The sequence below is a fragment of the Antedon mediterranea genome, chromosome 6 (genome assembly GCF_964355755.1).
Source record: "Antedon mediterranea chromosome 6, ecAntMedi1.1, whole genome shotgun sequence".
NCBI classification, from domain to species: Eukaryota; Metazoa; Echinodermata; class Crinoidea; order Comatulida; family Antedonidae; genus Antedon; species Antedon mediterranea.
In genome coordinates this window covers 28,323,791-28,351,435 of record NC_092675.1, presented here as the reverse complement: position 1 = coordinate 28,351,435, position 27,645 = coordinate 28,323,791, and the positions used below count along the sequence as shown (strand labels likewise).

Below are 27,645 nucleotides of genomic sequence, written 5' to 3'. Positions count from 1 at the left end.
AAAACAGGCTTAAGCTGCCACTAAAAAATGTGCTAGTCGACGTACCAGTCATGAAATGACGTAATAGTGTAGCACTCGAAAGAAGAAGATAATGCAATACCATAGTTGCATAATAATTAAAGAGGGATAGAGAAATTAATCGACAATATAACGACTTGTCATGGTTTAACACCAAATAACACTTAAGTAAAAGTACAAGAAACCATACTATATATGTTGTTATATTTTACAATAGTTGTCTCAACTATGTTGAAATTGCTGTACAGACGCTACATAAAATGTAATCAATTTATCATATTAGGAAACCATTCTAAAACTGTAGTAAAAGTGACAAAATACATTACTAAAAAACATTATGTTACAAAATCGTAAAAAATACATTTACACCATCATAATAGCTATATAATGATTGTTAAAATTTAAGATTTTCATATAATATAAATTTATAATAATAACGATGTATTATAATGTATTAACTCTACCAAATGTCATGCGCCAAAGGTCATGCTCAAGGCACATTAAACGTTTACAATTTACATAAAGCATTTACAATAATAAAACTTCAAAAATATTGTATTAGCTCGAAAGTACTGTAGTAAGGAATGCTTTAAGTACCGTAGGCCTATACTTAAGTATAATTTTTTAAAGATATAAACAATATATTTTCTATAACCCATTCACCGGTAAAAATTATATTAGTAGACGTTAACTATTTAATCCATCACATAGTTGAAACCATAGTGACGTAGATACGTGTTTACAAATTACGTTCATAATAAAAACGATTTATTTTCTTCTCGTTCATTATTTTGAAAGGTATAATCTATTTTAATATTTTTAGGATGTCGACTTTTCCCACATATTTTAAATGGAGAAACTCTGACATTTAGTGGGAGCGAGTCTTGCCATTATTTGTTTTACTTCCACAATTCGACAAAACGGATCTTCTCCGTTACTTTGAAAAACTGTTTAAAAAACTAAAATTCTTTATGATACGAATTATCTAATATCATCATATCTTATCATATTTAGTTTTAGAAACTCCGAAATTTATCATCATACAAAATACTTTATAAGTACGTTTTAGTTATAAAAAATATATCTGAAATCATCACCATTTCAAACAATACAAAATCCAAACAGAAGATAAATATAGAGGAATGGATATAAGCAAAACGTTCAAACGCGTAAACTTATATTTCTAGATTGAATGGTTCGACCGCAGTAGTAGGCAAACTAAGCGTACTTTTTATACGCCAGTGTTTTCCTCCTTTTCTTCTTCAGCCAAAACACCAAGAGCAGCTGGGTTTTCAACAACTACGTTTGATGCGCTAGTGCTGCCTACAAAAAGAAAAACAGACATATATTTAACAATTTAATTACAATTAGCAAGTAAAGTACAGTAGCCGAACATTATATTGTTCACAGTGGGTTGAGAAGTTAGTAGAATAACATTATAACACAGGTACAGAAAGAACGGTCCATATTTAGAAATAGAGCAGAGTGTATTTGTTTTGATAGTGTTATATTGAGTTGTGCAAATCAGCAACATTTATAAGAAGAGGCAACATAATATTACCGCATGTTCTCCGAGAGAAAAGTCAGTCGCACAGCTTGTTTCGATCAATAGTTATATTATCTCCCGTAATATAAATGTATGTAATTTACTGTAAAGCTTTGTCTATACTATCAAACTAGCTTGAAGTGTACGTGTCCGAATATGGCAGTCATATGATGTCATCGTGTCCATATATGTGCACATTATAAAGTTTGATAGTGTAGACAGGGCTTAAGATAACTGTACATTTACTTAAAACACTTACGAGGTTCCACGTATCGATTTGCATTTGAAGTAACGGAGGAACTTCTTGAAAGGATGCTGGCAGTATCGTCAAACCTTGGATCATATCGTTTGTAAATATGAGCAATTTTTGGCGGGAAGATAACTATAAGAGTAATTGTCGCTGTGACAATAGCACCAAAGCTAATGAAAGTTGGAATGTCTTCTTCTTTGTCGGTCATATTTGCTGCAAGAATCCATATGATGAACGTCACCATTGTTCCTGGAAAAGAAAGTGGGGTTTTAATTTAAATAAAGGAAAACAATAGATATGAATATATATGAATTGGTAACTTCACTTAAATATAGCAACAACAAAATAGTTTTTCGTAAATTGAGTGAGTTAAAATAAAATGTAATTTGTACTAGCTTTCAGTCTGCTAACAGAGTCTTCTCAGTGTCCACAAGTGAAATGGGCTGTCTTTGTGACAAATATCTAATTCAATATACATACAAATACCAGTTTATTGGTACCGAACACTTAAGAAATAAGTTCTTACCGATAGTCGAAATCATGACACCAAATATCTGGGGATGGTATGCCAAATCCACTTTCATCCTAGCCCAGATTGTTACACCAAGTGTCACCAGCAACATCACGAAGATGTAAATAAAAGAAATCGCCAGAGCATCCATGTCGTAAAAACATTTTAAGGTCTCGTCTGAGCCGGTAACGTAGAGTTTCTCCAGAGGTTCAATAACGACCCACTCCACAATCAACATCACCTCAACTAACATCAGGCAGCAGAACAATATTGTTTGACTACTATCGTTTGTGTGGGTTGTTTTCTCGCCAGAAATCCTTCTCTCGTGCTTCCCGGTGCGGTACAACCGAATAGACATCAACAATGCACTTGCTGTGCGTGCAGCGAAAGCCAGTCCAATAATAAAATGTTGTACAGCACATACCGAATCAGAAGCTTCAATTCCAAAGAGAAGAGGCAGAATGTACAAGAAAAGGATTGAAATCAGATGTAGTGTACATAGACTGTAGGAATATTTCGACACCAATGAGGTCTTTCGCTTAAGGAAAAAATATAGCATTGTTGCCAATGTTAACGCTATACCCACAAGACAAAGACACACGATGACGTAATATAAATTACCCGTTACAGATTTTTCAGACGTGAGTTTCTGACTATTATGGCTCTTTTCGGATTCATCTGTCGTCATCTTTGGTGGATATGTTACAGTAGTAACAACTCGTTCTTTACACGTTGAAGTTAGTGATTCGGTTGTCTTTCCGTCATCACCATAAAACTCAACAGAATCAAGGATCAAGTTGTTCTTATTAGACCATGTTCCAACCTACAAAGCGTAAGATCATTTCGTTAGTAGATTACTTTGTTTAAAATATTGTCAACTTAAAGTATAAATGAACAGTTTAGACGTAAGTAGTAGTTAAAAAGATGTTTGTTGATATCAATTAAGATGTCTCTAAGTTGGGTAAGGTTGAGGGAGCTTGAAAGGACATATTTCCTAGACCCTTCTTTATTTCCCATTACCTATGATTACTAGAGAAATATTATTACAACAAACAATTGAATTAATGAAACTTACATTGACAAACGAATAATCATCGTCTTTTTCTTGATAGTTATATACATCAAAATCTCTCATCATATACCCATCAGTAGTAAATGCCAAATCTCCACCAGTAATACCTTTACCATTTACCTTTTGAATTACTTTGAAAAGGTCGTCAGGAGTTAGATTGAGGAATTCTGCACATATTCCAGAACCATCACCACCACTGCATGTTGACTTCAGCAATGAGTCTATCCCGTACGCAATAGCGAACACACTGTCAAATATAGCCCCTACCATTAATTGATCGGCATCGTTCAGGGAGAGCTGAGCAGGCGATGTACATGCTACTCCAGAAGTAGGATCGCACCCTCCATTAATTTGTTCCAAGTACTCTTCGAACCATGGATTACGATTGTTGTTTTTTCCTAAAATATTGAAATAATCCGTAAAACGCTTGATTGACCCAGGTGCTGTCGGTGCCACGTAGAAACTACCAGACACGGCACTACTGACATCAGTTTTCTTTAGAGGTTTCTTACCGATACCTCCTGCTTCAATCCATGTCATGTGACGCTTTGATTTAGTCGCTTCAAGCTGTAGTTTGTTTGTATCTGTTAACGTTGTAAAGAGTAACACTACTATTGGTGAGTCTGGGTCGCCGGCAATCTCACTTATTATTTCAGTATATTCGCTGTCTTCTGCATTACGTGGAACTATCAACTGTTGCTGAATACAGATTTCCTCTTTTACGGCAGTTTCAGTAAATACGTTTACATCTATTTTACAAAGAAAAATTGGGTATTATTCAATAAACAATTTGTATGTACTGTATGTGGCAGACAAACGTTGCATTGATTCACTCAATTCAAACTTTTAAACACTTTAAATAAAAAAGTACCCAGCAGACCTAGCCTATTTATTAATGAATCTTCTTATTTTATAAATGAAATAAAAAGGAAATTGAATTTTCCACCGTATCAACCTAATTCTAGAACTTCTTTATTTGTTTGCATAATGCTACTTACTTGTTTTGTTTTCCATTGTATTTGAGTATATCACAAAGACACCATTCCATTTATTGAGCTTGAGGATGTCCACTATGACTTGTATTGAAACAGAAGATGGCGGTAACGCTCGCAGAAGGTACGGGTATTCATCTAAATCGTTGAAGGAATTCGAGAATGCTCCATAGCTTACCTAGTAAAATAAAAAGTTTCTAATGTAATAACACTAATTTAGTATAAATAAGTTCTTCTTTAAGGACGATAAAATAGTTTAACAGCAGCCAGTTTCTTCGTGTTGCGTTAAACAAGACCAACGCCGCAATAAGTTCCACATAAAATGAAGAAACAAATCTCTTTTAATCTCTTTCAAAAATCTCTCCTAAAAACTTACTTGTGTATATTGATGTTCTTTTGATACTGCTGCTAAGCCTTTAGTTATGTCATCTGTCTCAGACCCCACCATTCCCACAACAGATGACCAACCATTACTTCCAACGTCTAGCAGTCCTGCAAGTAAAGATGACGCTTCTCGCACTGCTCGCGAACTAGTCATACAAGTATCGAACGCGTTCGTACCGAGTTTGACACCGGGAAGCAAAGTTTCACTGTGGTTAATTTCATCCAACGCATACAAAAATGCTTCTAGATTTATTATACCAGAATAACGAAGTGCTCCACAATCACTGTAATTAGCATGCTCATGAATGGAGAAGAAAGCTGGAATCTGCAACTCTCCCGATACATTTGCTACCTTAATTTCATCATCTCTTGTACACTCCGTGCATCGTCCAACACATTCAGATTTTACGTTGTCAACTGCTGTTTTCCAGTCTGTTCCATTCCAGGTTAACGTACCGTTAACCCATGAACCAATCTATCACAAATTTTTGAATACAAATACATTTTAAAACTTACATATACAGTGGAGAGTGTCCTCTTTAATTAAGGGTATCCGATTTTTTTTTGTTTTATTGATTTCGAATGCTATTGTAGCATTTTGTTGTCAGATTTATAAACACTATTTAAAGAATGATTACAACTTTGCTATGTAGGTTAATATTCGTTTGTCATTATAATCATCGTTCTCATCAAAGAGCCGATACTTGGTACTGTATCTAAATTTGTCTAGTATATTAGGAAAATGCGATGATATAGGATCACATGTGTTTCACATGTATCGCCTAACATAGACCATAACCTAACCACTAACCTATCATTACATGATACCGTCACCACATGTGATACACAAGAGATGTATTTCGGAATTTTCCTATGATATTCTACTAGACAAATATGGTCATATGTGGAGATACAGAGAATCGGGTTTTTATCTTACCATATTATAGGCATCGCCAACAAAGTTCAGAATATCATACTTGGGTGGCCCATTTCCTTCTGCGTCGAAACTGAATTCTTTTCCTCCGAATCCAATGAATTGTGCAGACCGTATGTTTTCTTTAAGCAAATTCGAATTGTTGTAAACAGCCTGACATACATAGCTAAAAAAATAGTACAGATTGTTAAGTTATGATGTTACATTCATTCATTGAAATTACTGTTTAAAACAACTTAAAATAATTGCTTACTTTGTGACGTCAGGACATACTATTTGCATAGTTTTATTAAGTCCAATTGCAAAAGCCTTTACAGCGTTTGCAATGTATGTAACTTCTGCTTCTTCCACGTAATCGTCTTCAAGTTTTAGATCCCAATGACATTGACTATCATACTTTTTCTCTACATTCCACAAATTTAGATTGCATTGGAAGTTGTCCATCCAAAACTGACTAAACCATGGATTACGAGTATTATAATAAGGATTCAAATTAGTATAGTATTCTTTAAATCCTTTAGCGACTGTCTCTTGAAATTGTATTGTTATAGCACGCTGAGAAGTATTTCTAGCAGCCTGTGTAATATAACCTCTTGATCCCCATGTTTCGGTTCCTAACCACTGAATGCTGGAGACGTCCTGACGTTGTGCAGCATCAAGGATCTGCTTTGTATCAATATCAGACGTCAAAAGAACAGCAATCGTTGACTGCCTGTTTGTTAGCAGCGTCTTCACGTTTTGGTCAAAGTCATTTATTGTCGAATTTATCTGAATTTTCAGATTCATTGCGATGCATATGTCGGAGTTTTGAGCAATTTTACTGAATTCACGAAGCATATCTATACCATACTCGTCATCAGAATACAATACAGAAACGTATGTCCAACCGAAGCTTGTTATGATATCAACCAAAGCGCGTGCCTGGTCTGAATCTGTAGAAACGGTGCGCATAAAATACGGGTACTTGTTTACGTCATTCAAAACTTCACTGGTTGCAGCATAGCTTATCTGGGAAATGTTTAACGGTGTTATAACGTCTGCGATTTCGATGGACGAATCACTAGTTTCTCCGCCAATAATTCCAGTCACTCGTATGCTATCCTTGGGGTAGCCTGAGCGATATTCAACCGCCTTTGAGACGAAGTTTGTCACGTCGCGTCGAGCTTTTTCAGGAAGGCCACATGTATCAAACGCTATGGCTCCTATGTTAATATCTGGTAATATAGATATATTCTTGTTGACTTCATCAATCGCCCACATAAACGCTTCTAGATGCTGTATATTGTAAGGCAGAAGTTCGTCTAAACAATTGATACGGTCGTTGCCAGGTTGATTTAGCTCAAAAAATCCTAAAAATCAGAACACAATGATTTTTTAAAGCTCAAAATCAAACTTTATGTGACAAATTATGTGCCCATATATTTACATGATGATGTCATATCACTACCATATTTGGGCACATCACACTTTCTTTGTCAAACTAGTTTTATAGTGTTTAGACAGAGCTTTAGAATAATAATTATAGCTGCAACACGAAGTATACTCCATAATGTTTCAATTAGGCCTAAACAAAGAATTATGCATTTTTGTATAAAGAATAAATAGATTATAATATTGACATTCCAAAAGATATAGAGATTAAATCATCATCAACATTATAGAACAATAAAACAGTTAACACACACTTTTAAAAAATTGTTTCTGCTTTCGTATCATAATTCAATTATCGCATAATATAGGATACCCGAATTAAATTTAGTAGGCCTAACTGCTATCAATTGGTTGATGTAACGGGTTATGGCCTATTTCATCTTAGTGTATATAAAAATTACATGCCTACCTCCGATCCAAACATCACCATTTCGTACCTCCGCCACCTTTTCTTTCTGTACTGCCTCACAGTTGTCGCAAGTACCCACGCAAGCATTACCATCGTTAGGGGCTTCTCTACCAGACTGGTCGTAATATTTCACTAACGTTGCATTTATATCTAATTTGCTCATTGTATAAGAGCCAATCTTAACATATTCAAATGGGTTTCCACCAACTTGTTGGTAGTTAAATATGTCATAATCAGAACTGCCATCTCCTTGATAGTTAAAATACACCATTTTCTTATCTTCATTTCTACTTTCAAAATTAGCACTTCTCATATTTAGGAATAGTTCATTTCCAGTGGATTGGGTCATGTCGTAGCATACAGACGTTTGCAGAGGACACTTGTTACCCTGTAGAGTGTGAAGTCCATACGCCATTGCATACAAGCTATCAACCACTTCACCAACGTACGGATTGGTGACATTAGCGGGTTTCAAAGACATGGAATCTATTTGAAACATTGAAGTAAAAGTAGTCTTATTTTTGGAAATGAACTGTAATCAGCATAAATGTAATATAATAATTGTCCTCCTTGGCCACTTGAGATGAAAGATATTTAAATACATATAAAACAATACTATACAGACAAAACAAAAATATTGCAAAATTAAAAATACTGTATACAAAATATTGTTATGCCTTGGATGATGATAACGATGAACACAATGGCGTATATGTTGATGTTGGGATAATGTACGTTAAATTAAAATAACTAACCATTACACATCTGTTTGTTGTCCTCAAAACTACAGTTGAATACATTCTGCCAATACTCTCTAAACCAAGGATTGCGAAGGTTTGTAGAAGGCTTCAGATTGCTGAAATATTGCTTAAACCCTGTGACGTCACGATCTCTCATGTTAACAACAGTTAAACCTTTGAAAAATAGAATAAATCCGATAAGATATAAACTACAAATAAACGAATATAATAACATAAAGAATTGTAACAATTAGAAACGTTTATGCCAACTGATAAAAGTTCCATTTTTGTTATGTACCTTTAAGTCCATTTTGTATGTCATTAGTAACAGTATTTACTGGCCATTTGGTTGCTGCAATTATGTAGAATTTTCCATTTAAATTTCTGGCTGTAATCTCTGTTAAGAACCGGTATGTGTCACCTTCTTCAGTCAACAGAATCGTTACATTAGCGGCATCACCTTGGGTCATATCTTCAATAAGAGAATCCATAGACACTGCATTGCTAGGCATCACTCTCTGTGTCACACAAATTCCTTTCTGTAACATAACAAATGTGCAGAAGTTTATAAAGCTCTGTCTTACACTATCAAAATTTGAGGTGCCCATATATAGACATGATGATGTCATATCATTACCATATTTGAGCATTTCACTACCATATTTGAGCATTTCACTACCATATTTGAGCATTTCACTACCATATTTGAGCATTTCACTACCATATTTGAGCATTTCACTACCATATTTGAGCATTTCACTACCATATTTGAGCATTTCACTACCATATTTGAGCATATAGAGCTTAATGTGTTAAATTAAATCAAACATTATCAAAGGCGCGAAGAAATCATTAGACAAAGAAAGAGACAAGGTTGTAGAACGATATTTACCACTGAACTTGGGTTCTTAGGCCCAACTTTACTACGAACTTTAGAAATGAAATTTGAACTTACAGGCGGTGCTTGCTGAGATAAAACACTGTATGAGTTCCAGCCGTACGAACTCGGAGTGATAACTGCCTGCACAAAATTCCAATTTTTTGCTACCAGAATTTCAATTATGGCGGCAATCGGCATGGTTTCCACGGATACAGTACGCGCAAACTCTGGATAATTATACGTATTACTAAGACTCGCTGATTGGGCAGAGTACGAAATATCAGGAACATCGTAAATGCCGGACACTTTCAAAACTTCGGAACACTCATCATCAGATCCAGGACCTATTATCCCATAAACATGTTCTATATTGCCCGATGCATCTGTCCGTTGTCCAGAACCGGTACCACCAAATTCGGCATCACTGACAAGTTTAATTGCTATGTTCCCAGCTCGGCTAGGAGAGTTACAAGTGTCAAAAGCATCAATTCCGACAGTAATATTCGGAAGTACTGAACTGTCGCTGTTTAATAAATCAAGACCGTAAAATAGAGCTTCTAACTGTTGGATTCCTTCGTTGTTTATATTGCCACAACCTGCTGAAGAAGGGTACGGCGCATTATCGTGTACTCCGAACATTCCTCCCAGAATAATGTTGCCTGGTATATAAACCTGCAAGTAAGAACAGATTGACGTCAGTAGGTCTACAACATTTTCGCGCCTAATGGATAAATCGTCTGTTCAGTTCGCAATCACTCGATTGTGTATTGTAGTGTAGGCACTACGCATAATAGTTATTTGATTTAGAAGTTAAATTACAATTACTTCTGAACGAATAAAATGTTCGCAATCACTCGATTGTGCACTGTAGTGTAGGCACTATGCATATTAGTTATTGGAATAAGTGTATGAAGTTAAATTGAAATTACTTCTGAACGAATAAGAATGGCTTACCTTTGTTAAATCCTCTGCCTCTCCACATGCAAGATCTCGACACGGACTACCACACGTGGCGTTTACATCGGATACTCTCTCTTTCTTACCTTGCCACCAAACATGAATCGAATCTTTCTCTAATGTAAGATTGTTATTTGTAAGATTTCCAACCTAAAGATTTAAAAATAAATATAATATATCGGTCAGTGTCTATACACAGATCACCAAAAAAATATGCAATGATGTTTATAGTGTACCATAAGTGAATACCTATATAACTAGGCCCACAGGAATGATTTTAATGAAAGCACAATTCCTAGACACGGGCTAATCATAATATGAATATTTAGTTGAGAGTTTCTCTAAAATTGTTCATTTAACTATGTGTGTCTCCGTGTTGTGAATGAATTGTTTTACCTACCGAAAAACGTTTATTTTGGGTTTCACTAGCAAACCCAATATTGAAGACGTCGTAGGATTGGTTCATCAACTGACGATTACTACTAAAAGACACGTTTGATCCATCAACCCCGACAAACTCTGCTTTGGTTAGATAACCCATAAGATCATTAGGAGAAATGTTTCTTAAAGTATCGCAAACTCCGTTTCCACTGCATTGGTCTGCCTGCGCATTGTGGAGTGCGTTTGCATACAACATGAAGGCATTCTGTAACGGTGCTACAAACATGTTTTGTGTGACATTCGTCTTTTGTAAGAGTTTATAGTCCACGAACCATGGATCAGCCTGGCTGTTGAGTGAGTTGTCACCAGTGAAGACGGATTGAAAGGCTTCAACTTTGGAACTCAGCACGCTCGGGGCAACACCAAGCATTCCTCTTGTTACGTTAATGGTGTCTTTCTGTAAACCAATACTATCTTTCAAAATCTCGCGCCCGATGACCCATTGCAAACCCTTTGACATACTCTGAGTTGTCTGAAAAAGCCTAATAGAATCGGCTGTAGAAGAAAACAATACTACGATATTGGGACCACCATCTGTAAAGCTAGAAATGATTGAATTGTAGTCACTGTCGTTCGAGTTCGTGTAAACAGTTTTCGAGTCACTGACACAGATTCCGTTGTTCTTTGCCAACATTTGGAAGTATTCATTTGCTGCCATATTCGATTCATCAGCTGAGGTGAAGGTGTAAACATAGGTCCACCTCAATTCCACGAGTACTTTGACTATTACCTGAAAGCGAGTAAACAAGTACGGTAAATGGAATGACACATACATACATACATATTGTGATCGTCGTGAGGTGGTTTCCCGAATGATTTTTAAAATCAAAACTGGGTAGGATAGACTGCAACATCAGTACGTCTATATGAATGGATGGCTAGTTGGTGACAAGAACGTTAGTTGGTCATACCCAGTACCGTTTTGATTTTACGATCATTCGGGAAACCACCTCACGAGTTTTCGTTTCAATTATATTAATTATTAAATTAGGAATTTAAAATACAAAAATATGATTAATTTTCATCAGAATTTCATATTGTACATGTTATATTACAAGAATGTTAAGTTAAGTTCAAATATACAATGAATTATGCCATATCGTGATCGTTTACTTGACAATTGAAGTCGAAAGTTTTACCTCCACATCCATAAAATCTGATGGAACCGTCCTTAGAAAGTAATCATACATCTGCAAATTTGATGAAGACGCCCCATAACTGACAAATGGGACCATTGCCTCGTTTAAGAGTGACGTCACAGCAGTTGCTGGTCCATTATCCGACAACCCAATCATACCTAACACGAGAATAAAAAGGTATCATTATCGTGTTATCTTGTAACTTTAGTATGTTTGCTTATCATTTCTATTGGTCAGAAGTTTTCGCCAACTTTGACGTAATAAAATTGCTTCATTTCGTTAGCCATGCGAGATTAGCGAACGATGGTGCATCATAGAGACAAACTAGTTTCCAAATGCTTTCTCTATACAAGTACAGTTGATCTACTTCTTCTCTTCTTTGGCTATCTTCAACGTGTCCGATGACTATGCTGGGTAGTTCTGGGTGTTTTGCATGTAGAAGAAATACCTTGGGGAAGGATCTTGTACAGTGTATGCTGCCAATGATGATCAACATTTGTCAGTACTTACCTGCCAAAAGGCTGGTTGAAGAACATGCTGTTCCATCATCGTTGGTGTACGACACCTGTTCATTTAAATAAGCAATGCTTCTGTCTACTGCCACACTTGAAAGATGGCAGGTGTCCCATGCTTCTAAACCTTTAAGAGCAAAGGATAGAAGAATATAAGAAGTAAATATTTAGGCCTAATACTCGTCAGATCTATCTATACTGTAGTAATCAATCATTCATTACGTTACTCGTCAGATCTATCTATACTGTAGTAATCAATCATTCATTACGTTACTCGTCAGATCTATCTATACTGTAGTAATCAATCATTCATTACGTTACCCGTCAGATCTATCTATACTGTAGTAATCAATCATTCATTACGTTACTCGTCAGATCTATCTATACTGTAGTAATCAATCATTCATTACGTTTCGGTATCGTTACTATAAAAAAAAATCAGTACGTCAGTATAACCGTCTATCAGATCTGAAAAAAATATATATATTCTTTTCTATACTAGAATTCACAGAATTTTATGCAAGAAGAATTAAGGGATCTTTCCGTACAGAACCAACTTCTTAGAAACATCTGACTAAAAACCAGGGAAGTGTAAAGTTTTAAAGCAAAATAAATATTACATACCAATGCTTATTCCAGGAAGAATCTGGTCGCTGTTGATAGAATTCACAATGTGTATTGCCGCTTCTATTAGTTGAATATTATCTGGAGACTGTACCGTTGTGTTGCAACCAACTCCGTCTTCACTAGGCCCAGAAAATGGGAAAATAAATCCAATACTTATGTCGCCATTTATGATCCCCTGTCGAGCATTGACACCACATGCCTGCGAATGACTTTGTCTTACCATCCAACAAAGGAGTCCGATGTGAAAAATAAGTCGGTACATCGTATCGTAAGATACGGTATACTTCTTTAATAAGAGAAATAACAAAAGTAATGTTCTATTCTATAACAGTTTTTATGGCGCCCTACAAAGAACATGTTAATCGAATAAATACGAAAACATAGTGATTTAAGAAACCGAAAGCTATACTATCTTACAAACATCAAATATGGTACGAAACACTCCCAGCAATAGGCCTAAATGGTACATCGAGATAAGAAAGAAGAAAGTAAAATAAATTTGAATTTGATACTTAAGAGTTGTTTAAGAATGTTAATGCCTATACAGTAGTTATTTTTATGATGTTTATGTCTTATCTGGGATCGTCTTTTTTTTTTATTTCATATCAAGTAAGAAGATTTAACATTGTTTCATATCTTAGAGTATTGTAGACTGTACTGTAGAGGATTACCATTGTATCAGAATAAACTGGAAACGTCATCAGCACTGTATTTAACTTTCCTATAGTTTTGTTTTAAGTAATGGCCTAAAATAAAACTCTCAAATCTTCTATTTTTTCTTCTCTTGCATTATTTCGCTAATTGGATTTGCTTTGAGTTAGTCAATAAACCAGGATGTCCATAAAACCCGATTATAAAGGCAACTTCATACTAAGCTCCCGTGCTAAAATAACTAAATATCATGGTTAATGGTAAAAACCTTTAAACTGTCGACAAAAGCATAACCCAGAAATCAGTTTACTAGGTTATTTTAACTCAAAATAATAATTACAAATATTGATTACATTCATTGTATTTCGTTTGTCTAATGTGTTCTAACAGATAACAAAGATACTGTCCCGTTTGCAACTGGTACGGTAGGAGGCCTATACATGACATTTTAGTTGTGAACAAGGCATAATTAAAGAGAAAAAGAACACGCACAGAGAATTTTCTTTCATCTGTTTGTTTTAAATTTATTAGCCAGGTCTGCAGAGTAAATGGTTTAATGTAGAATAGACAAACAAATATTTACCTGTTTATGATTTGCTGAGGAATACATTTAACCTGTTGTTAATGTAGAAATAGACATTTGAAATCGGGATAGTTTTTGTTTTAATAGTTTCTATATAGTTCTGAAAAGAACCGTTGAGTTTCTCGACGTTTTTATCAATATAATTTGATCGTCATCAGGAGTGAGAATTCAGAGAGTCGAGGAAATTGGGAATGTAAGTGAAAATTGCAATAGTAGTTGTTGAACAAAAGACTTCGACGAACAGAGTTTAACCATGGAGAAATAAGCTTATTTCTCCATGGTTTAACCAACTTTTGACAAATTTCGCAACTCACTTTCTCTGACGAAAACTAACAATAACCAACCTATATGTATTATTGCAAATACATAATAACGTTTTTATACCAGATTTAGTCTTATTATATGTATAATATTATAAACTTCGCTTTCAATCTTGTATGTATTGTGTACCTAGAGTGAGTCATGAAATGCCATTGTATTCATATCATGAGGTTTTGACTTATTTACACAATAAACCCGAACCTGCAACCCAGTTACTATTAAGTAGAAGATTTATTGTGCAAATGTATACGGCATTGTATGTATATAGGGGGTATAGTGTACTATAATTATTATTAGTAGCAGAATAAACGTTATGTCAACTCATGTCTACCAGGAAAATCGGTTTCTCAATATGTTTGAAATCGTGATTTTTGTTAAAAATGGTAAATTACCTACGGAATGATTGACATCCCTCCCCCTATATCTCTTCCATTTTAATGTAATACGCATTCTTTTGAGTTGTAATTGCGATTTCGATTGACCGAAACTTGCCCTTACGTAATTTGATATTACTGTAGATAAACAAAAGAATAAATTCTTGTTTGCAATAAAAGAGTATAGGTACATGTACTTTTAACATTCAGATAAATTTAAAAAAAATTGTATTACAGTATATAATATACTGTAGGATAAACAAAGTGTGTGGGGGAGGCGGGGGGAGGCGTCGGTAGAACGTCCCCCTGGATAACGCCTGATTTCACCTGTTCAAAATGGTTATGAAAGAATAGAATGAACTTATTTGTATAGCACACATGGGTGACGTTCGTTTCTATATTCTATTCTATTCTAAAAATAATAACCTGAAATGTGATTATGAGTCACCGTCAATTGTATTTAAAAAATAGGAACGTTCTGCTTACATCTTAAATTCTCACGTTCTATCACCAATACAACATTGATGATAGAACGTATACTACTGGGCCTATGGTTTCCACAGAGCTGTGTGGTATGCTTAATGATATATAATCATGCACAACGAAAAGCAGGCTATGTAGGCTTACATCGTAAAATCAACAAACATCAATACAGCTTATTATCTTTATGAGATCTGAGTCTTATACATAATTAAGTGATCTATGTATTGAATCCAATTAATATTCATGTTATTCTTCAAATCCAATTAATATTCATGTCATTCAAATCTAATGAATAATTATTATTGTATTCGTCAACATGCTATGAACAAGGGTATCTCTTGTTATGAAGATCGAGCTGGTTACCTATTCTATACTTCATAAATAGTACGTACTGTATATATTAAACATTAGGCGTGCACTTGTTATGTATTGAAACTGCAAAGTATTTTAATATTTGTATCAATTTATAACCTGATCGTTTCGATACAGCTGTCGATAACAGAATCACCAAGAATATGAATACAGATACAGTACATTTGAATGTATCTGTTTTAAGATGTGATTATTGTTCAGTAACCGTACTATTGACAAATAGGTATTTGAATTACAATAGAATTTGAAACGAATTAAGATATTCGATCCGAGCGATGTAATTATCATGAGAAACAAACAGCGATGCAGGATGTGCGTTCGTGCTATAGCCTACTTGTATACCGTAACCAGGGAACAATGCGATTTTCCTTTAGGCCTATAGACTACAAAATAGATCTAAAGAAATAGGCCTACTGAAGTAAGGCAGTTTACCCGATTGTGATAAATGACCACAAAACATGGGGCTGTGGATACCTAAGTACTGAACTATGTTTTGTACAGTAGTAGGCCTAGTCCATTATATTCTGATTGTTAAATTAGGGTCCCGGTAGTTCCTCCTCATTTCCGTCTATGAAAACCATACGGGGTTTACAGAAACAAATAGATAATTAATAAAAGGGATTGTGAATTACTGTCACAGCTATTGTCCATAAATATCGATTAGGAGTACCACCATAGGGCTAAACAATCAATGACAGATGTTTGTGGTTCAACAATCTATCATAAATACAAGATTTAATCAACAATCTACGGTTTAAGGATACGGTACGGTAAAAAAAATAATGGGGTTATTAATAGATAGTGTTTACTACGCAATTTACAGACGTCATAATATGGGGAGCACATACGTGTTTTCTTTCGGATTTAATACACTGTAGGCCTACAATGTTTGAGTTAATGTCATCACAATAGTCCGCCACAATTGCAGACTTTTTTACTCACTGCTATCATAAATACATAGGCCTAAACAGTATGACAATTTAAATCATGACCCAGTGCCTGTTCCATATGACATGACACTGCACAAATCACACACATGTCCCCAAAACAACTGGTAAACTAAAAAGAAATCTCACCTTTTAGATAACTGAGCAGTTCGATCAGGTGTAGAAATTGTAAGGCTGAAACTGTGGATTTCACTTTTCAGTGAAATGCTTGTTGTTAGATTTCGAAGAGAACACCGTCGACAATTAATTGTATATCCATGGACCATCGGGTCTTAAAACCAGGTTTTCCGAATGGATAAACACCAGTGATTTGCATAAGAATACGTGTATTGAATACAAAAGAAAGGTAAATCGCATGTCTGTCCCGTGTTAACCTCCACACATAGGTATTGTTATATATGGGATTGTGAACCTCTGGTTTTACTGCTCATAATGCCCATGGCTACATTATTCAACGCATCAATATCATCAATATCTTTATTGCTATTATATTCAATGCGGTTAACATAATAAAAGTGATCCAATATACGTTAATCGAAATAGGTAAAAAACATTGGATCATCAACTTGTATTAATTACTATTTTAATCTACGTATTACACAACCCCTTCACCACCATTAAAGCTTGGTTCCCACTAGGACGCAACACGTAAGGGCAACGCAAGTCATTTGACCAATCACAAACGCTGATGGATCTGTCGCTTGTAATTGGTCAACACGCTTGCGTCGCGCTTAAGTCGTTGTGCTGCGTCCTAGTGGGAACCAAGATTAATCAATTACTAATTAATGAACTGATACGGTTAATTATATTTACATGTATTATATCATTTGAAAAAGCGTTGGATCATGAGAACTGTCGCTTGTGATAAAATGTTCAACGCTACGTTGTTGCGTTGTATCCAAGTGGGAACAAGCTTTAGACGTTGCTTTAAAATATATAGCGAAATAGTAGGTAAAAAGGCTAATTTAGGCTACCGATCCCTGGGTCATGTTTTAATGATTTATTCTCATGATTCCAAACCAACTCCCAACGAATTAATAAGCGGTAAATATCTTCGTTCGTCTAGTGTGAACATGGTTTATGACTTTTGGATATTATTGGCAATTTGAAAATTAATGAGAATAAGGAATAAAGGTTTTTAAAAAGATGCCAAATAAGCTAGCCATCTACGTTCACGAACAACTCGATATGACCGCAGCTTTAAGCCTGTCCAGTAGCCCAAATCGGCAGCCGATTCACATACGGTATCATGCCTAGCGACAATAAACATTAAATATCGTGTCTACTGATGGCAACAAACAGAATACAACTCCTGTTAATTCTTAACCATCTAAACAATCTCTCATTAAGGCCATGGAGTAAAGAATTATTTATACCGCGTAGCTTGTCTCACATGGAACCTGTATCTATCCTGGGCGGAAACCGCCCGTCCGCTCCTCGTTTGTAAAGGAAGAAATAATATAGATTTTATATTTTTATTACCGTTACTGCTCGTCTGTGTAAATTGGCCTTTATTAACACACGACAGTATTATGTGATGTAGATTGCTGTCGGAAAGATGCGTGGCAACGGTAGGATGTTTATAGTCGCTATAACCGATCATATCGGGTAAAATCAAAATGTCCGAAAAAAACTATAGGGAAAATACTCAATAGCCTATTTAAATAAATCTTTTGCTTCTTCAGTTAAATTTCCCCCAGTCTCATCAGCGGTGTCAAAGAATGATGACATCATCGACACCCTGCTACTAGTTGTGCGTTTCAACGGCTGCTGCTTTGGCGGTGGTTTTGTTCGTTCACTCTGTTGAATCTCTTTATGAATTTCTGTTAGATCTGCATGCAGTTCTGTGAATCCTTGTTTGTGTTCAGCCACTCTGTTTCTAATATCCTCCGCCTTAGACTTGATGTCTTTAGTGATTTCAAGTTTATCTCTAGTCAACAGTGTCTGCCTCGTCGTTCCTTCCATTTCTTTATTCAGAAAATTCAGCATATTATTGCATTCGTATCTGTAATGATAATGTACCGTACAAGACTGGTTATTTTAGTAAGTAAGGTAACAGTACAAGAATTAAGAAAACGTCATGAGTAGGCCGGTATCATAAATATTCATGATATATACACGGCCTCTATAGTTTCTGCCTTAACATAATAGGAAAAAAATAACAACCAGTTACCATGTACAATATTCTAGTAAAAGGTTTTTGTGTCACCATTGATTATTTAAACATCCTGTTACAAACCTACATTTAAAATGTAAGAGCTATAGATCATTTTATGTATAACTTAAATACTGGTATATACATCTATCTTACTGTTATTTATAAATATACAAATACCATTTATTCATTCTTTTCATATGTGTACCTAGGCAAGTCCTCCAAAGCTCTGTCTACACTCTCAAACTAGTTTTACAAATATGGTAGTGATATGCTTAAATATTGGTAGTGATATGATATCATCATTTCCATATATGGGCACATCACAATTTTTGTCACTTAAAGTTTGATAGTGTGGACAGAGCTTTAAGGATATCCTTTCAAATGTTTTTACTATCATGCATATTTATATTGTGCGGTTGTATTGTGTAGAGAGACAAATAAAACGAAACGGAATTTCTTTAGGAGGGCCTTCGTAAAAACGGAATGTTTTTTCTTTTACGAGGGCCTTCGTAAATAAAACTCACCTGAAAGCCATGATGTCACTCTTAATGCTTTGTATATCCCTTTTAGAAACACCGCCCCCAGTACTCGTTTCTTCAGCCGTAACTTCGTGTGCAAATCGTTCAACTAACTTCCCAACCACTTTCTATAAAAACAAAACAAAATTAAAATCAATTCATATCAGGTGTATTTTTCGATTTCGCTCTCGTTTCGATAGGCCTGTATGTATTATCGTAAATGTAAACTACAACATTACCTGGTATTTTCGTTTGAAATAATTTTCGTCTTTTAAACCCTGAAATTAAACATTATCAACTATTATGACAGTTTTTAAAGCATAGTTGGATCAAGACAATCTAACAACAGGACAAATAGAAACTCGTAACATTTTATGTCTTGCTGCGAAACTACCAACAGCACTGTACTACGGTATGTGCATAGTCTAAGGAGCGTGTAACTGATCGTGTCGCAGCCACATAATAAATCATTTGATCTTCAGTCAGAGCCCAGCGTCCTGTTCTTAGATTGCCTTTGTTGGATCCAAGGCAAACTTCGGTAATGGTATTTAAATAATGATGGTTATTATTATCATTAACTTTCAGTATTAACAACAGCCACTTTCACATAAAAATGATTTGCAAAATGAAATGTAACCTGTGTATCGTGTTCGGTGTCTTCCTTCTTACAGATGTTCCAAGCACACGGGATTAGATTGAATGGCGGAGGCAGTGAAACAGATGGATTCATAAATGTCATCCACGTAGCAGTTCTCGAAAACTTCCATTCAATATCCGCGTTTTCCTGTTTGATATACAGTGTACATAAATATATTAATGTTGTGATTTAACAATTTTGAAAAAAAAATATTAATGCCGAATAGGTTGGTTACGACTCGTCCAACTATGTGTGGACATTAAGTATACCAAACTGAAAGTCATGATGATGTCATATCACTACCATATTTAAGCATTACTACCATGGGCATGCATATCACACTTTTTTGTTAAACTAGTTTGATAGTGTGGACAGAGCTTTAAAAGCGTTATTTCATAAAACCTACCTCAACGGTACAATATGTACTGCTCATCATAGCAATTAAAGCATTCAACAAGATAATGACAGCAGCAACAATGTAAATTGCAAAGAAGATTATAGAGACCAATTCACTGAAGAGAAAATCACCATTTCCAATAAACGAAGAACCAAAGCCTATGTTTCCGAATAGTGCCCAGTAAAAAGTTTCCAACGATGCCCGTACACTTTAATAAATAGATAAATAACAAACAATAATAATACCAGTTACAGTAATATTCCCTAGTTTTAGGATTTGACAAAACATCTGAAAAAATATTCCAGTGTGGTAAAGTTAGGCTACCGTCTTTTTCTCTCCATACAACCGAAAAGTTGAAACAATCATGTTTTTGTTTTCCTTTAGGAAACCTACAAACTGGTCTACCACAAACCTAACTTTACTAGTGTTTATTTCACATCCATGCAAACCTTTAAAAAATGAATTATATAACATTGCAACTATCTGCTTGCTGGCTCATGGAAATTATTCTGTCTCTCAGAGAATTAATACATTTTTGGTAATGTTGTTTGTAATTTTGTGTAATTGAATTTCTCTTGATTTGTTTGGTCGAATGTTGAAGTTGTTCGTTTTGTGTATGAATAGCCTATACAGTACTTGAATATTACGCATAAAAACATAATAGCAATAATAGCAAAAACAGAAAAATCTAGAAACAATAGCTTGGTTACCACTTACACACCGCAGCTACGTAGCCAATTGAGTTGACCAATCACTATCGACAGTTCGGATGAGCCATCGCGTTGTGATTGGTCAAATTCGTTTGTAGGTGCGCAAGTGGGAACAAAGCTTTAGTTATACTATCGGTACTTAAACCGGCTGGGATCAAACTTACGAGCTGAATGGTCCACGATGACAATCCTCTGTCATGGCTCGAATACACTGATCGTACTCAATGGCTTGGAATGTGTTGTGCAACTGATTCATACCAATGGAGAAGGCAAGCCATACAACGAAAAATATTCCACCAAATACAGCAATATCTTTCACCATACCACTAAGAGAAATTTGAAGCGGTCCCACAAATTCGTTAATAACAGCGATTGAGGAAAGACGTAAAAAGGCTAAAACTATAGCAAAGGAGTACATAGCTTCAGTGACTAGAACTGGATTGTAAGAATCGAGACTCAACCGAGTGTCGGATTCTGCACATTGTTCAGGTGTAGTCTGCTCTGGAGTTTTGCAGGTCAATTTCCCCAAGAGGTCAGCGAGAAATACATCAAGACTTTCATCTAGATTAGCGTTGACGTCACCTTCCGTTTCGTTAAGAGAAACCAAGATGTGACTTTTCAAACTTGGGATAGAGTTGGTGAGGAATTGCGATTCTTGCAACATTGCATCGTCCAATGCACGTTTTTGCATTTGACTCGTTGAAGAAGACCTATCCAGATCCTAAATAAAGAGTAAAAGTTAAAATGATTACGTATACATTACATTTTGTACAGTAATTTATGGTAATAAATTAATATATTTGTCAAACTATGATGTCGGTAAATATAGCTTCTGTTCTGTTCTTTTCAAGTACAAAATAACCATAAGTTAGCTAAATTCATTTGTACTTTATTTACATTACGTCTGATTGTTACAGTAGCATAACATACACTGGTCTCCCTCCAGTCCAGTACCCCGATTACCAATCGTTCTACATTTTTAACTTTCTATACATGACGTCATTCTGTTATCATGCATAACGGATTGTAACTAGCGCCATCACAGAACTTCCATTATAACATACTTGCACAATCTCACGAGTCAACTCTCTCTCTCTCTCACTCATAAATATTACTTATTAATTAATTACTAAATATTACTAAACGTACCTGTAGGTAAACAACAAATCTCAGCATAAAAACCGAAAACAATAAAACCAAGAGCAAATAGTTGTAAATACTAGTCATCAAATCGCTACCAAAGAAAGTTTCGTAATCGTTTATCATTCGTTGTATTTCAGCCCAGGTTTTTCCTAGAAAAAGAAAATGATCATATTAAAAAAATGAATCTGGAGTTGTATTGATATTGTTAGTTCCCGAAATGTAGGTCTAAGCTTTGTCTACATTATTAAACTAATTTGACAAAAATAGTGTGATGTACCCAAATATGGTAGTGATATGCCAGGACATGGTAGTGATATTTGATATCAAACAATAACGATATAAGTACAACGTTCTACCCGGAAGTTGTAACTTAACTCTCTGGTTCTACTCACCTAAAATCCAAATCGAAATTAAAATCTGAGTGGCTATGTAAGGTGCTCCCTCTCGAATATCACTCACTGTATCATACAGCAAAAGTGCAAGAAAGACTATTTCAGATCCGATTGACATGAAGAATTTGACATACCTTCAAAAGCAAGTTATCGGTAATTAACATACATTAACGTAAACACAAAATTAGTTGTTCATCGCCTAGTATCTCAGACCCACCGACTTCCACCTCTTCGCTTACCGTACCCCAGAAAATAAGTGTAGGTAATAGGCCTACTATAGCCTACCACAGACCAAAGAATATAATAATTAAGGTTTACTCACGGTACTTGTAAGAATCGAACGATATACTTTGACGGGTACACAAGAAACGCAATTGACAGAAACGGAAACCCAATCATTACCAATATTTGCGTCAACATCTGTATCATTGTTGACGCATCTCTCAACGGAATCAAGTGACGAAAATATTGATTGATGACTACTTTCTGACAGTTTGGGTGAGCAACAAACTGGTGAAGAAACGAAACCACGGTTACGTAATAACTATCATCTTGTAAACAAAGTACAGGACTACTGTTACTGTTATTTTGCACCACTTAAAGATGTATTGTCCTCCTTTACGAAAGTGAATAACTTTATTAAAACTACAAATAACATATTCAACGTCTGATTTTGGGACAATACATCTTTAATTGAATCATTTTTTCATCTTCAATGTTACCACCACCCATTTTATTTGGCCTAAAATGACTATCTTTCTTTTACTACAATAAACAATAGCAACCGGTCCCATTTCATTCACATAAAACGTAAACTTTGTACATCTTTCTTTTTTGTCGTTGTCATTAAGCTTTGTGAAGTTGTAAAAGGCTTAATTTTATGTACTTCCCTTTTAAACACATTTTATATCGTGTCTCCATTTCAATCAAGAATTTATTTATTTAAAGTAAGGAAAGTAAAAAGTAAATGGCTTCCGTTTGTCACAAAACAAACATATTCTATACTCTGATTTTGTTTAAATGTTGCCTCTTTTCGATCAACAATTATGACAAGATGACATATAAGCGTAAATTTGTGCTAAACACGATAAAATAACTTACATTTTTCTGCGAGCAATCTAATGCATAATCCACCATCGCCAGGTGCGAGATTTCTGGTTCAGTATTCTGTCCGTCCGTAAACGTAAGAACCGTTAATATCTGAAATAAATAATTAATTCAATTCCTTGTTACATTCATGAACGTTTCTGGCTGTATCGCGACTCCTTTTTTGATTTGTGCAGGGAAAGTTTATCAAGTTGTAGGCCTACTCACTTTATCAATGTCAAGTTGTAGGCTTACTCACTTTATCAATGTCAAGTTGTAGGCATACTCACTTTATCAATGTCAAGTTGGAGGCATACTGACTTTATCAGTGTTAAGTTGTAGGCCTATTCACTTTTATCAGTGTTAAGTTGCAGGCCTACTCACTTTATCAATGTCAAGCTGTAGGCCTATACTCACCTCTTCTGTATCTCGAGTTTGATCCAATAACTTCCCTGCATAAGCTTCCACTTGATGTGCTAGATCATTAAATTCATCTCTGAATTCTTCAAGTTTTTCACTGAGACCTCTCAGCTCGTTAGTAAGATCAAAAGCTGCTTGTAAAGGGTTAATGCTACTGCCTGTGATGTAAGCATCACTTGCCAGGGCCTGGTATACAATCAACATTTCCTTTGAACGTTCCAATGTTTCCGGTGGAGCGGTAAAATGTTCTAAATCCTTTTTAGGATCTGGAATTCGAACTCCGTATTCAAGAAGGATCTATATAATATGTAATAATATAACGGTATTGGTTAATATTTAGCGGTAGTTCCAACAGGAGCGCATACTAATTCATTTTTACCCAACTCTAGTAGTATTAGGCCGATAAATTATTTTAAAAAAACATGGAAACCTGTGCGGTCTCTGGATGAATTTGTAATCCGCATTGTAACAGAGAGAGCAAATTTGTTATGTTGAATAGTGCAGATATATTTATTGACAGCATAACCCGAGATAACAATAGAATTGTGAGCTTATGTCAAAAATTAACGGATTTCTAATAATGTATTACGCCTAAATGATATAGCTAGTACCGAATGCAAGTTGGCCTATACAAAATCATTTCTGATAGGTTTGTTTTATAATACCTTTACAATTGTGAAGTTGTTTTTTAATGCTGCCTGAATGATGGGAGTTGATATTTTCGGAAATTCGTCAGTTGAACACCGACAGTCGATAATTTCTTGACAATTCTGTAAATGTAACGAACAAATGAAATACATTTATTCATCAAATCACACTAGATTACTTTGACAAAATAATTTGAAAATTGGTTTACAAAATAATAGTTGAATACAAAAGATGATTGGCATACTTCGCTTCACTGACAATGAAATCCAAACGCAATTTTACAACACAAATAGGCTTGAAATCTTGAAGGTCTTTTTATGGAGAAAATATGCTTAAAAAGATAATATTATTACTAAGAAAATGATAACTGCTTACTCACTTTCTGAGGTAAAGTAATGGCGTATGAACATATCATCTTGACGACCTCTACTGCGTTATTTTCAACGGCATAGAGAAGAGCATCGCCTATTTTGACGCGAAACCGCAGAAGAACTTTGACAATAACTAAAACACAATAATATTAACAGTATTTAGTATTATTCAATACATGTACAGTTATTCACCATAAAACATGCATAAAAAGGCCTCCAATTAAATTAAGAATACGGAACAATAACCTAACAGACTTGACCCAATGTGTTTACATTGTTTACAGTGTAGGCCTATTAATGTTTTACCGAACTAGTCTTTAATACTTAATAATACTAGCAAACTAGCGTTGGGCCTACACTTCTTTCTACGAACTTGTTGTTTGCAGTTTAGCGAAGTTTGTCAACTGATGGCCTAGACCAGCAAACTTCAAACTTTTTATTTGCCAAACTTGCAGTTTGAGAAAACAAACGATTGCCAGTGTAGGATTTAGATAAAGGTACACATGTATTTTGTTTACTTACTATCAAATCCCTCATTTATTGCAATAACATAGGCATTATGTCCATTGGCGTCCAATGCGTTCACGTCTAGTCCAATATCACTGGCAGTGTTCAGCATCGTCTCCATATCTGCTATACTCCCATTGCCAATAAATTCAAAATATCTATCCTGAACTGACATCTTTATCTGAAATAATAAACATCAACATCATTTAGTGACTCTGCGCGGTCACTACGCGCGTTTTCGTGCGCAGATGATGACACAATGACCAAGTGCGATAGTGTGTTTAATTCTATATGTAATTATCGAGCTGTATACAGGTGCATTAAGATGTGCCTATCGCTAATCCAAACATTGTGGAAAGAGAGGTCGAGTGAAACTTGTTTTATATTTTTCAAATTATCTGTTTTGTCATCTTTTGTAAATAACAAAAATAGTTGTGAACCACCATATTAATCCTTATACTTTTTTGCAATTATTTTGTAGTAACAGTGTTGTTTGTAGCGAGATTAGACAAATGGCGATTGGTCATGCGTGGATTGGAGTCAGTTGGTCATACCTTCGATTGTACAATAAATGCATTTACTGTGATCTATTTGACCGTGAAATGAGAATACGATTTGTAATAATACAAAGTCAAAAAATAGAAATATATATAAAAGATTTTATACTAAATATAATTAACTCAAGTGTCAGTAAATTAACACAAATATTGATACAATGATAGCAATCATTTCGCTTATGTCGTAAATTTCTTTCTGTACTGGACGAAGACAATATCCCATACTTTACACACCATAGCCAGTTGTATGTGTGTTATTTACCACAATACTAGTAGACCGAATTGATTCGACTTATTTCGCAAGCAAAGACTGAAACGAGTAAAACCCTTAAAATCAAGGGGATAAAGTTCTTAAAGTAGGCCTATATGGATGGATAGGTGGACGACGCGATCGGATAGTAATTGCATTTCCAATAAGATCATCCAATGCTCGGTCTGTATCTATTTCCTAAGTATCATAGGAATATTTGGTAATACTTACATAACCTTACATAATACAGGCACCACATGTGATATAAATGAGATGCTGTATTACCAAATATTCCTATGATACATCAGAAATAGATAGACATCGGGGGATAGGATGGTCTGTAATCTGACTCTGGCAAATATGCCATTGTTCGAATCTTATAACTGTTTTGCATGAGACGAATAAAGTAGACGTTAGCAAAATGTTATAATAACTAGCGTACCATCTTTCAGTTCACACATTACCGTTTCTGTCGCATGTGACATGATCATTTTGTAGGGGCGTGTACAAAGCTAAACATAATATCTATTAGGATATCATTATATTAGCTATATTTGTGCCTACATACCGACACTGCTAATGATTGTGGCTAGACGAGAATAATGTACATGTGTAATAAACATGTATGATTAAAATAACTACTTACATAAGTAACTTACTTTTATTCTATTTTAATCCACTTCTAAGTAAATGATATAGAGAGATGTCTGTGCTTTGACATCACGGTTCCTATTAAACGTGACAGTTTCCCGTAAACAATTCACCTTTCAATTCTATTATTTCATGAATTTTTCGACCGTAAAATAAATCTCTGGTTTATTTTTTGGCACTATAACAATGACCTTCCTTTCTTGTTGAAGCAGAACGAAAATGATTATTAGAATATATTGTGGTATGTGGAAAATCTGAATCTATTTAATGTATAATATTCAGAAGAGTGCCAATTGTGTTAGTTAAAAGGGCTGAAAATGGTATACAATGATATACAGTAGGAATTTAGATACTATATTCAAACTTACAACCAAATCAGCACGCTTCCGTGCAAGTTTTGTCATTTTAGATAGGTGATTAAGATATTGTATTATACCCAGTACAGAGTAACAAGCTAGTATAAATAAACTTTTATTATTCATGAAAATACAGCACCGAAATTTAATAGTTTTTCATTTAGTTTTTATTATGGTCGTGCGTGAATGATAAGAACAAGTTAGAAACTAAAAAAACAAAAACCTAACTTAAACATGAACTATATAAAACAAGTCGCGTGCTAAAATTTA

General features: G+C 35.0%; 2 protein-coding genes across 2 annotated transcripts; both read right to left on the bottom strand.

Annotated features, from left to right (window-relative positions):
- Nucleotides 1-208: 208 nt before the first annotated feature.
- LOC140051753 (uncharacterized) lies at nt 209-16,831 on the bottom strand. The gene is made up of 18 exons (XM_072097053.1): nt 16,704-16,831; nt 12,841-13,129; nt 12,215-12,343; nt 11,705-11,862; nt 10,525-11,295; nt 10,122-10,274; nt 9,243-9,839; nt 8,586-8,826; nt 8,303-8,461; nt 7,548-8,033; nt 5,961-7,056; nt 5,711-5,873; nt 4,766-5,248; nt 4,396-4,567; nt 3,401-4,146; nt 2,341-3,148; nt 1,824-2,063; nt 209-1,341 (listed from the first exon to the last, which is right to left on the bottom strand). Exons 2-18 carry the CDS (start codon nt 13,103-13,105, stop codon nt 1,250-1,252), a joined length of 6,759 nt encoding a protein of 2,252 aa, XP_071953154.1. The 5' UTR covers nt 13,106-13,129; nt 16,704-16,831; the 3' UTR covers nt 209-1,249.
- Nucleotides 16,832-17,226: 395 nt separating this feature from the next.
- Nucleotides 17,227-25,591, bottom strand: LOC140052557 (short transient receptor potential channel 4-like). Its single transcript, XM_072098166.1, has 14 exons — nt 25,504-25,591; nt 25,063-25,187; nt 24,701-24,805; nt 24,033-24,332; nt 23,631-23,729; nt 22,852-23,039; nt 22,530-22,663; nt 22,144-22,286; nt 21,159-21,715; nt 20,294-20,492; nt 19,888-20,034; nt 19,490-19,528; nt 19,257-19,378; nt 17,227-18,579 (listed from the first exon to the last, which is right to left on the bottom strand). Exons 1-14 carry the CDS (start codon nt 25,589-25,591, stop codon nt 18,231-18,233), a joined length of 2,595 nt encoding a protein of 864 aa, XP_071954267.1. The 3' UTR covers nt 17,227-18,230.
- Nucleotides 25,592-27,645: the final 2,054 nt, after the last annotated feature.